This window comes from Petaurus breviceps, unplaced genomic scaffold, assembly GCF_028583685.1.
Source record: "Petaurus breviceps papuanus isolate PSGF00001 unplaced genomic scaffold, PetGlider_PUasm1.0 90760, whole genome shotgun sequence".
In the NCBI taxonomy this organism is placed as follows: Eukaryota; Metazoa; Chordata; class Mammalia; order Diprotodontia; family Petauridae; genus Petaurus; species Petaurus breviceps.
In genome coordinates, this window is record NW_027187338.1 from 1,266,620 (window position 1) to 1,280,524 (window position 13,905).

At 45.4% G+C, this 13,905-nt stretch overlaps 1 protein-coding gene across 1 annotated transcript in view; it reads left to right on the forward strand.

The window, feature by feature from the left end:
* Nucleotides 1–9,835: 9,835 nt before the first annotated feature.
* CUNH1orf94 (chromosome unknown C1orf94 homolog) overlaps nucleotides 9,836–13,905 on the forward strand; it is a 64,576-nt gene continuing 60,506 nt past the window's right edge. The window contains exon 1 of the mRNA XM_069068188.1: nucleotides 9,836–10,149. Coding sequence (XP_068924289.1) covers nucleotides 9,836–10,149 — 314 coding nt within the window. The remainder of the gene's footprint in view (nucleotides 10,150–13,905) is intronic.

Consider the following 13,905-nt stretch of genomic DNA (forward strand, 5'->3'; position numbering starts at 1 on the left):
GAGATCTTCTCTGCTTCTATTAAAGCAATCTGTAAACCAGAGAATCATGATTAAAATGATCCTTCTCTTATTGGGAGTAGAAATGGGCTGTATTATCAAATTATTGTGCATAGTTTGGTGAGATTGTAAGGTCAAACTCTGAACTGGTACAAGTGACCAGCTCTAGTGCCTAGAAAACAAAAGGAGAGAGGTGGCACCATGTTAAATGTTGATTGGATCCCATAGGTGTCAGTCTTACCTCCCCAGCCACTAGGACAGAGCTAAGGCCCCAGGGAGGCTACCTGCAGTAGGATCTTACCTACAGTAAGCTACCTGCAGTAGGAGCTGCCAGATGTAGGGGAGGATTCCAAACTAGGGAAGGAGCCCCTCCAGGACTGACTTGGGGCTTTTGGAAGGGTCTGGTGGAGTAGCTGGATTCTGGTGGTCCTGTCTGGGGTGGAGTGGGGTAACAGATCAGCTCTCCCCCAAGAAGAACCAGCCTAATATCTGGCTTAGCATATGGGGATTGGGTGGGGGGAAGGCAAGGTAGGAATATTTATTGCCTACTTTATTCTAGGCACTGTGCTAAGCCCTTTATAGTATCTCATTTGATCCTCACAGCAACGCTGGCAGATGGGTATATCTCTATCTTGCAGTTGAGGAAACAGGCAGACAAGTGACTTGCTTAGGGTCTCACAGCTAGTGTCTGAGGTCTTATATGAACTAAAGTCTTCCTGATTCCAGGCCTAGCACTCTCTCTGTTGGGTTAGGATGAGAAAAGGAAATATGGAAACCAGTGAGGCAGTTCTAGATAGCAGGAGAGTATCTTTATAGCATTGTCATTTTAGATTTTGTCCCCTTTAACCTGTAACACTATATCCAGCCTTGTTTTGTCTAAATGGACAGAAGGCAGTTTGACAAAGGTTCATAATCTTCAGGGGGTAGGCCAGGAATAAAGGAAAGATCCTGGACACTTGAAGACCATCAGCTGAAGCTTTAAAGGTCCAACCTCTCACTACTCATATGACCTTGGACAAGTCCTTTCTGTTTACTGGATCTGTTTATCCTATCTTTAGAAAGACAGGTTGGACTAGGTGATATTTGAGATCCTTTACAGCTCTAATCTTTCAGGTATTTCACTGAAAATTATGCCATTTTACCTTGGAGGTGGAGGTAGGGTGGGCTATAAATCTTGGCCTCAGCACGCTCCTCATTATCTCCTTCACAATTTCTCCCAGGTATGTACTCCAGAAGCAACCCATATGTGCTATGGATTCATAGGAGCCTAAGCTCCCCCCTCCCCCCCACAAAACACAAACATGTACCTTGCTCCATTTATGTGGTCTCTGCAAAGATTGCTCTGTGTGTGCTATGTGTGCCAGGAAGAATTTGTGCATCATTTGTGCATGGACTGTGTGTTCCTGGGAAATCTACTCTCCCATCACTCCCATTACAAATTGGTACATTGCTCCTGCTGTACCAAGAATCTTTGTCTTTGTTTCTGTATCTCTTCAAGCTTTGGTCTGGTTTCTCTGGCTCCTATCTAAAAGCCCTCCCCTATCCCATTTCCCATTGCTGACTTCTAGATCTGCCTTATTCCCGCTGGATGTCCCACTAGATGTCTCACAGAAATACAGCATTCCTAAAATGATCCCCTCGCCCCAAAGTAAATGAACACTCTTAATTGCACTGTTTTTGTCTGTAGTACCATCATTCATCCTGTCTCCTAAGTTCAGAAGTTGGGGTTATCTCATTTTCATATCTCTAATGCAGTGCTTCTTGACCTGGGGCCCATGAGCTTGTTTTTATATTTAAAAATTTGAGGGGCAGCTAGGTATAGTGGATACAGTGCTGGATCTGAAGTCAGAAAGACCTGAGTTCAAATCCAACCCCAGCTATTGTGTGACCTTGGGCAAGTCACTTAGCCCCAAATGCCTTGCCTTCCCCCCTCCAAAAAAAAATTAAAAACTAGCTTTTCAATGAACAATCTCGTTTCTTCCTCCCAGCTCCCCTCCCCACACACTGGGGGAAAAAGAGGGAAAAAAAACTTATGGTAACAAAAATGCATAGTCAAGCGAAACAAATTCCTGTATTGGCCATGTCCAAAAATGTGTCTCTTTCTGCATATTTAGTCCAGCACCTCTGTGTCAGAGATGATCTTCTGGAATCATGGCTGATCATTGCATTGATCTGAGGTCTTAAGTTTTCACAGTTTGTGTCTTTATAATGTTGATCTCATAGTATAAATTATTCTCCTGGTCCAACTAATTCCCTTCCCTCTTTGTCAGTTCATACAAGCTTTCCCAAGTTTCTTTGAAATAGTATCTTTCATCATTTCTTATAGTACAATGATATTCCTCTACACACATTTACTCAATTGATAAGTAACTCCCCCACCCTTAGTTTCCAGACCTTCATAATTACAAAAAGAGACATACTGTACTTCAATACAAATTGTTTCCTTTACAACCTTATATGTTTTATGTGCTTGAAAGGGTACAGGTCCATAAGTTTCACCATTTTGCCAAAGAAGTCCATGACCCATAAAAGTTAAGAACACCTGCTCTAATAAAATAAGTCTAGGCTCATGGCATCCCTTTGGAAACATTTCTCACATCCATCCCTTCATTTCTGTTTCCAGAGTCATTGCCAACTACAATTACTCATTATTATTTCCTTATCTCTCCACTTTCTTTCCCCAACCAACCTGCCCTTCATATAGCTGCCAGAATAATGTTTCTTATGTTAGATCACATCATGGCAGCCATTTTCCTGCTCAAAGCCCTCTCATGACTCCATTTTGCCAATGGAATAAAGTTCATTCTCCTATATCTGGTATTTGAGGTTATCCACAATGTGGCTCCCTATCTTACTTTTCCAGACTCATTTCATAGTACTACCCTTGCATGCATCCCACAATCCAACTGAACTGAATTTTTGCCATCCATAATATATGCTCCAGGCTTCCCTGCTTCTCTCTGCTCACACCATTCTATATGCTTGAAATGCACTCACCAACTCCTTGCCCCCCTTTCCCACCTGTTAAAAAATTCTGCTCATCCTTTAAAGCCCAGCTCAAATGCAACCTGCTTTAGGAAAACTTCCCTGATTCTTCCAAATTGGTAATGATCTCCCCTTCTGGAATCTCACATGACAGCTTTTATATCTCATGTATTTAACAGGTATCTTTTTATATTGCAATTATTTCTGTATGTATCCTGCACCCTTGATAAACTGTAAGTTCTACAGTTCAGGACCTGGACCTGTCTTGAAAGGCCTACCCTCATAAGCTATTTTCCTAAGATTATCAACATTGTTTCAGCATTTATATCTACTAGTTTCCTTCATACTCTAGGATTCATCCAAGCCTGGTGATCTGACTCATTAGGGTTTGCTGGTTATTTAATGACCAATTCATCACTCATCTCGGGTTTCAATTCTGTTAAATATTTGGGCTCTATTTTTTCTAGTCTGAATATATGGAGAATAGAAGCAAAATAAAATCAAGTCGTTCCTGAAAAAAACTGAGGATGAATTAAAAGGGCAGTTTATAAGTATTTAGAAGGGGAAGCAGTTATCATAAAGAGATATCATGATTTAATCAATAATAGTTTAGACACAGACTAATTTCCTTTTGAAAATGAGAATATTAGATTGGGATGATCAATAAGAGTATTGGGCACAGGAAAACATGGATTCTAATCCTGCCTCTGACTCTTACTATGAAATCTTGACAAATCTTTTAGTCACTATGATCTTGAAGCAATTCCAAGACATATGCCTATAAGGATGAGTTACAATCTGCATTAAGGGTAGGGACTCTCACACTGAGATCCTACCATATTGCCAATAATACAGATCCTTCTTGTATTGACATGTTAAACTGGTAGATTGGGGAAATAAAGATATAGGTAGATATATACACACATACATACACGTATATATGTGCACTTATGCATGATGTCCTTGTAGGTAATATATAGGGATGCGAGTTGAATGACAGTGTAGTAAAGAGATTCAGAACCAGGTCAAATGACTCAATCCAAAGAGGGAAGGATTGTAACGAGGGGGAAAAGAAACCAGGGGTAGGGGGAGGTCATTTCAGAATATAGAACAGATGTCAAATTTCAGTAAAAAGACATTGACAAGTTGGAGTGTATCCAGAGGAAACTGGTGAGGGTAGTCAAGGGCTTGGAGAACAGGTCACATAAAGATTCTCTGAGGGGACTAGAAATACTTGAGAATTTAGGGGAACCATAATAGCTGTCTTCAGGTATTTGAAGAGTAGTCAAATGGAGAAGGAATTGAATCCTGGGGAGTAGAAATGGGAGAAATGAGTAGAAGTTACAAAGAGCCAAATTTCAGTTCCATGTAAGGAAAGACTTTCCAAGCAATTAATTAGTGCCACCCAGAGGTAGAGTTGGCTCAGGTGGTGCTGAGTTCTCCATTTTAGGTTGTTTCCCCTGTTCCCTCACCCCCACCCTGCAGAGTGGTTGCTTCCCCAGATGATGGATATGATGTCTGGGCGGGAAGCAGGTCTGATAGTGTAGAAGGAGCACTCCCAGGGTTCTTGTGCCTAACTGCATCCAGGAGAAAAATGATGATAATAGCTAACATTTATATAATAGTATAAGATTTGGGAAGTGCCTTACAAATATCTCATTTGATCCTCATATTACTATCCTTCTTTTACAAATGAGGAAATTGGGCTAGGCAGAGGTCAAGTGACTTGCCCAGGGTCACACAGCTAGTATCTGAGGTTGGATTTGAACTCATGTCTTTCTGACTTCAGACCCAGCTATACCTGGCTTCCTCTAGAAGGGATAATAAGACCTGGATTCTAGGTTCTGATACCTATGAACTATATAAGATGAGCAGCTCCCTTAACCACTCAGTACCACCTGATAAACTATACATTACAGATGAAAGCATGGACTACTTACTAGGCACACACTATGAGAAGAGCACTGTGCTAAGTTCTGGAGATACAAACAGAAAAGATAATCCCTAATCTCAAGGACTTTACACTCTAATCTACACATACGTAGAAGGTTTCAGCTGAAAGTTAGATGGAGAAGTCCCACAGTTTTTACAGTGCAAGGGCAAAATTGATGGTAATGGTTGTTGCTATTGCTTGGTCATTTTAGTCAAGTCCGACTCTTCATCACCCTTTTTGGGGTTTTCTTGGCAAAGATACTAGAGTGGCTTCTCATTTCCTTCTCCAGCTCATTTTACAGATGAGGAAACTGAGGCAAACGGGGTAAAGGGACTCGCCCAGGGTCACACAGCTAATCAGTGTGTGAACCCAGATTTGAACGAAAAAAGATGAGTTTTCCTGATTTCAGGCCCAGTACTCTAACCACTGCACCAACTAACTGTCCCATGCTGATGGTAATGGATCTTATTTAATGTTATTTGCAGCAGTAAAATATTAGTTTCTGATGTTGAACTATTTGATATGCTAAGACCTTTCTGGCAAGAACTTTATTTTCTGGGTCTTAAGTAGCAGTGGCTATAGCACCTGAAGGTGCAGTTGCAAGGCTACCTCTCCACAGGGGTTGCTTCCCAGGATGATGGCTGAGGGAACTGGGCTATAAGCTTTGTCATTCCCAGGGCTCTTGCATGCAGGATCCTGGGCTCCATCCAGATCTGAGGGGACATTGCAGCCCAGGTGGTGGTGGTGGTGGTGGTGGTGGTGGTGGTGATGGTCTGACTGGATTGGCACATTCTGCCTCCCATCTCTCCCTCTGGGTGCCTTGCCGCTTCAACTAAGCTAGTTTGTTTGTCCTGTGTAGTGAGGCTGACTGGCCCCATCTGCATCGGAGTTTCAGGAAAGAGGACTAGTGGTCTGGAAGGAACTGACACTCCCAGGGCTCCTCTTTCTAACTGCTTGTAGGTGGCCATTGGTTGGCAGTTGTTACTGGTGATGATGAGGAAGGTAGATCCTCTCCTCACAATGACTTGTCCCCTTCATGATGCATTTAGAGGCTGGGCTGGAGGCAGGACTGGGAGGCACTGCTATTCTCAAAGTTCTTGGGCTCAGGGACCTAGGCTATCCCCATCAAGATCTGAGGGGAGGTGATGGCTAAGGTGGTGGTGCTGGCCTGATTTTCCTGATACACGTGGCCTTCCACATCTTCCTCAGGCTTACTCTTTCAGCTTGTTGTGCTGATATGTATCACAGAGGGATTTTCAACACCAGGAATTCCCCATACCTATAAAATCACAAATCTAGAACAATAAAAAAGCAAACAACACCCCAACTCTGACTTTATCACGAAAGTCTGTGAGAATGGGATTTGATATACAAAGATCTGTTTTCCAGACAATTTTGTCAGAAACACACCTATTCTTCAGCTGGAAGAGCTTTTAGTGTACTATCTCTTTTGTGCCATTCACCTCCTCCCATCGCAGTTCTCTTGAGCATTCCCAGGGGCTCAGTGCAGATATGTTAGGGTTTCAGGGACTCCAGAGCCCAGAAAAGGGAACCAAGGCACCCTGCGCTCCTACTTTCTCCTGAGAAACAACCAGGCCAACAAAAATACTGCATCAAATAAGCATAGACACATTTTGTTTGCAACTAACTTTTGTTTTATCCCCTCCTTCAATTTTTAATGATTCTGGCAACAGTATTAGGACAAATATTGGGAGAACGAAGGGAATGGGAGGAGATTGATTTAGATCCTGCCAGAGTGAAGGGAGAGAGGAGAGGTCCTGGCTTCCTCACTAACTTGGGGGAAGCAAAGCTCAGTGGGAGGATGAAGAGACCAAGATGGGTCAATGGTTCATAGAAAAACAGAGGCTCACTTAGGCCCTTCCCTTTCCCTGCTGCATTCTCTTGTCCTGAAGCATTGTTCATAATTCTCTGTTCTCAATCTTTTACAAGATTTTGTTTTTCATTTGCCATGTGTCCAGCTAGGCACTGATGATACAAAAACAAAAGTGACCAGGACTCCTGCATAATCTCATCAGAAATGACAGTGTTCCTATATCCCTATCTCTATTCATCCATCCATCCATCCATCCATCCATCCATCCATCCATCCATCATCCATCCATCCATCCATCCATCCATCCATCCATCCATCCATCCATCCATCCATCCACCCACCCACCCACCCATCCATCCATCCACCCACCCATTCATCTATCTACATTTATACACACACAGAGTAAATGCAAGATAATTGAGAGAGGAGGAAAGCCCTGGGAAGGGGGATCTGGAAAAATTTCATGTGAACACTTTGACCTGAGCCTTGAAGAAAACCAAGAATTTCAAAAGGAAGGAGAGCACATCAGGCATGGAGGCCAGCAAGCAGAAGAGATAGAATGTCAAGTGTGAGGAGCAGTAAATAGTCCAATATGGCTGAACTACCAAGTGAATGAAAGGAAGTATAAGAAAACTGGAAAGACTGGAAGAGGACAGCTTATGAAGGGCTTTAAATGGAAAACAAGAGTTTACATTTGATCTTTAGGGGAATAGGGAGTCACTGGAATTTCTTGAGCCAGAGAGTGATGTGATTGAACCTGTGCTTTAGGAAATTTCAATTTAGCATCTGTTCGGTAGACAGAGACCTGAGGCAGAGAGACCAATCAAGAGGCTATTGCAGTGGTCAGGGGGAGAGTCAATGAGGGCCTATCTGAGCTAGGGAAGGGGTTGCATGTGTGGAAAGAAGTTAAAGGATCAGAGAGGTTTTGTGAAGGTAGAATGACAAGAATTTAGAATCTGATGGGGATAAGGAGAATGAGGTAGAGTGAGGAGTGGAAGATGCCACTGAAGATGGGAATCTGGTTGACTGGAAGGCTGCTGGGGCCCTGGACAGTAATAGGGCAGGTTTGAAAACCAGACTGGCTCACTCTTCACCCTGCATGACTGTGCTACTGTCAGGGCCTGCTGGGGGAATGCAAACTCATTTTAAAATAAAAATGAGCCAAACAGAATTAAGCCAATAAATCTGATGGCCTGCATCACATAATGCGTTGCCAAGCCAAACAGGACCTTTGAGGGTTGTCGGGACTGCTGGGCTCCTGCATCTTTAGCAGGAATAATCTAGTAGAATAGAAGGTTGGCCCAAAGGGACTGGCTGCCAGGGCCCCTCAGCTTTGTCTATCTCGGAGTGGTTCTGGTGGGAAGACCAGTGGTCCTAGGAACACTGAGTTGGGGGGGTGTTGAAGGAGGGGGTACATCTACCACTGAAGCATGCCTTGGGCACCAGCCTTGGGGAAAAGGGGATGGGGGAGAATTGTAGGTTGCAGGCAGCAGAAGCTGGGAAAGAAGTAAAGCCCCTGAGGCTTTCTCTCACTTTTCTCTCTTTTTCTCTCACAGCAGGGCCAGTGCTTCTGAGATTAGAAGAGAGGGGAAGAACCTTTGCAGCTGGGGCTGAGGAGGGGCATATCCTGGCCGTCCAGGCAAGGGCGGCCATCATCCGGCCAGTTGCGTCAAGCTCTCCCCAAGGTCTGACGTCCTCAGAGGGCCTCTGACCGCTCCCTTCCTCTTCAGCTGTACTGTCCCCAGAACAGCTACCCCAAGAAGCGGTCAGTTCCCCAGGGGGTGGGGGTGGAGGGGATGCGGGATGGAGATGGAGACCAGTCCAGCCTAGGCTCCTCCTCCCCCTGCCCTGGCACATGCAGAGGCCCCAGGCTCCAGGAGTTGGGGAGTTTGAAAAACTTGAGCCAGGATTCCTCTGCTGACTACGGGTTGGGGGAATGCAGGCGCTAAAGGGCGTCCCGGAGAGCGACCGCAGAACCGCGGGAGGGGAGCGGGGCGCAGGGCGCCGCTGTTCTTCCTGCGCTCTGGAGTCCCTGAAACCCCAGCGTATACGCGCTGAGCCCCCGGGGCCTGGGCGGGAAAGGGCGGGAATAGGGGACACAGTTAAGAACTGTCGGGTTTTCATTCGTGGCTGTCCGGGAGGAGTGTTTGCAGCAAGGAGGGTTTGGCGGAAGAGACTGAGGAGGGCGCGCGCTTTGTCTCCATCTCTAAAGACTGCGGTAGAAAAACCTCTGCTTGGAAGTCAGAGGACGTGAGTGCGAATGACTCCTCTGTTACTTACCTGTGTGCCCTAGGGCTAGACACTTCTCCCTGGGCCTCGTTTGCCTCATCTGTAAAATGGAAAGGATTGACTTTCAGATAGCTTGGGGCTTTGGAGGCTGAGCTGCGGACCTTTCTGTTGCCCTCCCCATCCCTAGGTCCCCTACCTCATCCCCAGGATGGGGCTGCGGGGGCAGTAGGAGGATGGGCACTGGGGAGGTAGGGGGCTCGGAAGGGCGGTTGGCTCAAGAGGTTCAGGAAAGGCAGACAAGGATGGGAGAGGGTCTGAGTCCTCTCTCCCACCCCCACCCCCTTCCTGAGCGGGTCTCGTGCCCAGTTGTGAACGCCTCAGGCCGGGAGGGGAGCAGAGAAAGGGGAGAGGGGTGGTGTTCCATTACTGAACTAGCGTGGGGGAGTGAAGGAGGTGAAGGCGGGTTATCCAGGCCTCCGCTGCCCTATTTCCTTGCGGTGGCAGCATCGGGAGGAAGGGGCCCTACCGGCCCCTGGCTCCCCCTCTCAGCTTGTCTCCAGTGTTATTCTGCCGACCCAGTTGCCAGGATCCTGAGCTCCAGGGATTCTACGGTTACTAAGCTACTAGGTTTGTTGTCTTTTATTTTACAATATTTTCTTCTGGGGGAGGGGGGCAAAAGAAAAGGAAAGAGCAAATAAAAAAAATTAAAATAACCCCTCCCCCAGAACACACACACTCACACACACGAACAAACACACATAGCCTTGTAAAACAATTGTCCTTGGAGAAGAGAGAGAAAAACCTGACCCCTTAATTCCTTATCCCCAACTCGATTTCTGGTGAATGAGGGGTTGTGGATGGTCTGTCTTGGAGCCCTGGGCAGGCAAGGGCCCTTCTGCAAAGAGAGGAGGATGATGGCCAGCGGGAACGGGCTCCCTTCTCCCACGGTGGCTACCAAGCACCCCTCACCCCTGGGCCCGTTCCCCAGGCATATCTGGATCCACCAGGACACACCTCAAGACAGCCTGGACAAGACCTGCCATGAGATATGGAAGAGGGCCCAGGGCCTCCCAGAAGCCTTCCAACCTAGGACAGGAGCAATGGTACCAGCACAACCCACTTCTGCCCCAGTTGGTGCCCTCAGAGACCATGACAGCACTTTCCAGGATAAGTGAGTGTTTTTCCCTTGCCATGACAGAAACTTGGGCTGGGTGACTCTGAGCATCAAAGGTCTAATTCCTTGGGAGGCAGTTGCTTGTGGAGAATATTTCCCTTGGCTACATATCTGCAGTCAGTCTATGGTGGCTGGCCTACTGTCCTCCCTTCCCCATGCCTCACATTTCCCTCTAGGTTTTCCAATACCAACAAGTCAGTGCACCAGGCCCACAACCCGCAGGGGCTGCAAGGAATAATGCCCTGGGAACAGTTGTGCCCTATGATGGTTGAGGCACCTTTTGGGCCTGTTCTGGTATGAAGGGCCAACTTTTCTTCCTTGCCTTCTCACTTCTCCACCCAAAGCCTTGGATATGTGAGGCAAGAAAATTGCATTAATCAGAGCTAGTATGATCTGCCAGTCCTGGTGGTCTACCTACCTCCAGGGTTCCCAAGTGACTCCTCAGAGATGGTTTAGAGATGAGGATTTCTTGGGAGATGCTTTTCAGAGATACTCACTTTCCTTCCCATCACATAAACTGATCTTTTTGGTGTGGAGCCACATCTGGAATCCCCCAGCTTGGGAAGCAGCTGTCCCATTCAGCCGCTACAGAAACCTCTCCAAAAGCACACATCAAAATATTTACTGGGAAAGCCCTGACATCGTCAAAGACCATAATAGAAAATTAACACATTCTAGAAGATGGCTGTAAATATGCCTATTTCCTGCTGGGAAACCCTGTGTCTGGGAGTGCCAAGTGTCTATACTGGGGCAGAGGCGGGGGCAAGAGGAAGCAGGGGAACAAGAGCTGGGGGATAGGGAGGGAGAGGCAGGAGAGGAAATGAAAGGCTATGATTCATGCCCCTATTTAGTCTTTCCATAAGTTTTCTGTTTTCAAAGGGTGTTGCAAACCTGAATTAATTACTCCTGGAAACATCCCCGCCAGGCAGATAGTGCTGTCCCCATTTTACAGATGGATTAAGTGTTAATAATTAAGTGCTAATTAGAGGCTAAATGATAATTAAGTGTTGCTGGCCCCTGTATGGTTCTGCACAGTGGAGAATGGCATTGGGGAGTTGGTAGAGTCTTTGCTTGCTAATCCAAGCAGCACCCAGGCAATGACCAGCTGTTAGTGGCTGCTCATAGGCTGTTGCAAAGCTTACCTTTGGATCCCAGAGAATTGAAAGCCCTAAGCGCATCAGTGGGTTAAAGATGCAAACAGCTCAGCTGCTTCCTCTCCCATCTCTCCTGTTCTGCAGTCCTTGTCAGAGAGGAGGAAGTTAAAGGCACTCTCTTCTCAGTTTGCCTCAGCTGCATTAGAGAAACAAATATCGCAAGCTTGGTGCAACTGAGCAGTGCTCCATGCAGAGCTGCAGGCCAGTCTGCCCAAACACTGAGCTGGTCCTAGGCAGATCATACAGTTCCTTGCATTTTACCAAGATGGTAACAGAGAAAACAAGCCAACCAAGGCCATGCAGGTGTGTGGCAAGATTCAAACTCTAGTCCTCTCACTCCAAGGATCTTTCCACTGAACTACACTGCCTCTGGATGAATGAGGAGTGAAGTCTTCCCACTTCAAATTAGGCACTTGCCAATGGCAGTAACAGACCTGCAGACAACATCTAGGTGGAAGTTATTCACTTGGTTCATTAGCCATGAATAGTTTTTAACATGGGACTTGGTTTCCCCAAATAGCCTTGGCTTCTTCCAGGCCTCTCTTTTCTTTAATCCTCAACTTTGTATGTGGACCTCAAAATTGGACTGGGGTGCAAATGTATGGGTGTCAGGAGATCTTCCTTTTAGTTTGGGGTGTGCCATTGATTACCTGTGTGAGCTGGGGCAAATTGATTTGAACCTCTGTTTCCCCTACTTTAAACTGAATGATGAACTTGGTCCTATTTGCCTTCAGGATTGTGGTGAGGATGATAAGGGATGATAGATATAAAAGCACTTTGAAAGTTTTAAATAAAAATTGTATAAAACGCAAGTTATTATACTTTTAATTGCCCAGATGTGTCTGATACAGCCTCATTCTAACTGTTCAGGCATAAACCAACTATATCACCATAGTATATTTAGGAATCTGCTTGTAAAGTGCAAGCCCCATCTTTTGAAGCTTATTTGAAACTGTGACAAATATACCAATTGCTGGAGTTAACTGGCCTCTATACAGGAGCTGAATGGATTATGTTTATGAATCCCAGTTATGGAAACTTTCTGGCTTATGTGCATGACCCTTGAGTTTGGGAACTGTCTGGCTTGTCCATGAACCTTGGATGTGGATTTTTAACCCATGTGCATGAAGCGCAATCAGGGAACTGTCTGGCCTGTGTACCTCACATTCATTAGTTCATTCATTCATTCATTCATTCATTCATTCATTCATTCATTCATCTATACACCTATCCAGTCATTCATCTGACAAAAATTTATTATCTAGCCCCAGGTTTAGGAGCTGATACGGTATTTAGTTTCTATATGAACCCCATTCTGGGAGCTGCATAGCCTATGTACAAGAGCCAGATATGTGGGAAATGCCTGGCCTATATAGTCATAAAGATCAAACCTAGGAATTTTCTGATTTATGTTCATGAACCTCATTCATTCAACTCCAGATCTAGGAGCAGATAAAACTTTGTACATGAAACTCAGTCTGGGAAACATCTAACCTGTGATCATGAGTCTCATTCATTCATTTATTCATTCTCCAGGTGTAGGAGCAGGTTTGACAGTGCATATGAATCCTAATCTTTGAGTTGTTTGGTTATTGGGTGTGCGCCCCAGTCTGGGGATCTCTGACATGTACACAAGCTTCATTGATCCATGCACTCATTTATTCTTAAACTATCCTGGCTGTGTGCATAATCTGTGGTCTGAGAGTAAGTTGTGTGACCTATGCACATGAAGCTCACTCAATCATTTATTCATTTAACAAGTATCCAACTTCAAGTCAAAGAACTGACCAGGTGGTGTGCTTCCAGGAAGTGCTTTCTGGGAGCTGTCTGACCTTTAACCATCATCCCCAGTCTGGGAACTATCTGAACTATAAGCATAAGCACAGGCTTGCGAAACTATGTGCTCTATGAACATGAGTCTCGTTCATTTCTTTATTCATTTGTTCAACATGTATTTGTTATCTAGCGCCATATCTGAACATTTCATAGGTTGTGTCTGAGAGCTCTCTAGTCTTTATAAATGATTCTCAGTCTTGGAGCTATTGACAGATTAGAGCAAGATGGAATTTATTAAGGATAGCTGTACTTAAAAAAATAACAATAGGAGCCAACGGTGTGATAGAACAGCCAGAGACATTAGAGCTCAGTATTAAGTGGCGTCCGCCGTGAAAGGATGTTAGTACTATCTTTTTATTGCATAGTTGGATCTCATCTGGAGCAACATTTTCAAGTCTGGGTGAGAAATTTTAGGAAGGACATTGATAAACTGGAGAGTTCCACCGATGGGTAACCAGTTTAGTGAGGGGACGAGAGGCCATGTGATTCAAGCACTGACTGAATGCCCAGTAAAGGTTTGCTGGAGAATAGAAGATTTAGAGGTAACAGAGATAACCATCTAGTGCTTGGAGAACTGACACATGGAAAAGGGGTTTGTCATGTTCTGCTGGGCCCCAGCGGGAAGAAGTAGAATGATGAATAGAAGTGACAGAGAGGCAAATTTAGGTTTTGATGTAATGCTGAGCACTGTCCACAAGTGGGGTGGACTGCCTCAGGAGGCAGCAGGCTCAATCCTTAGGGTGGATCATTTTCCAACAAAGAC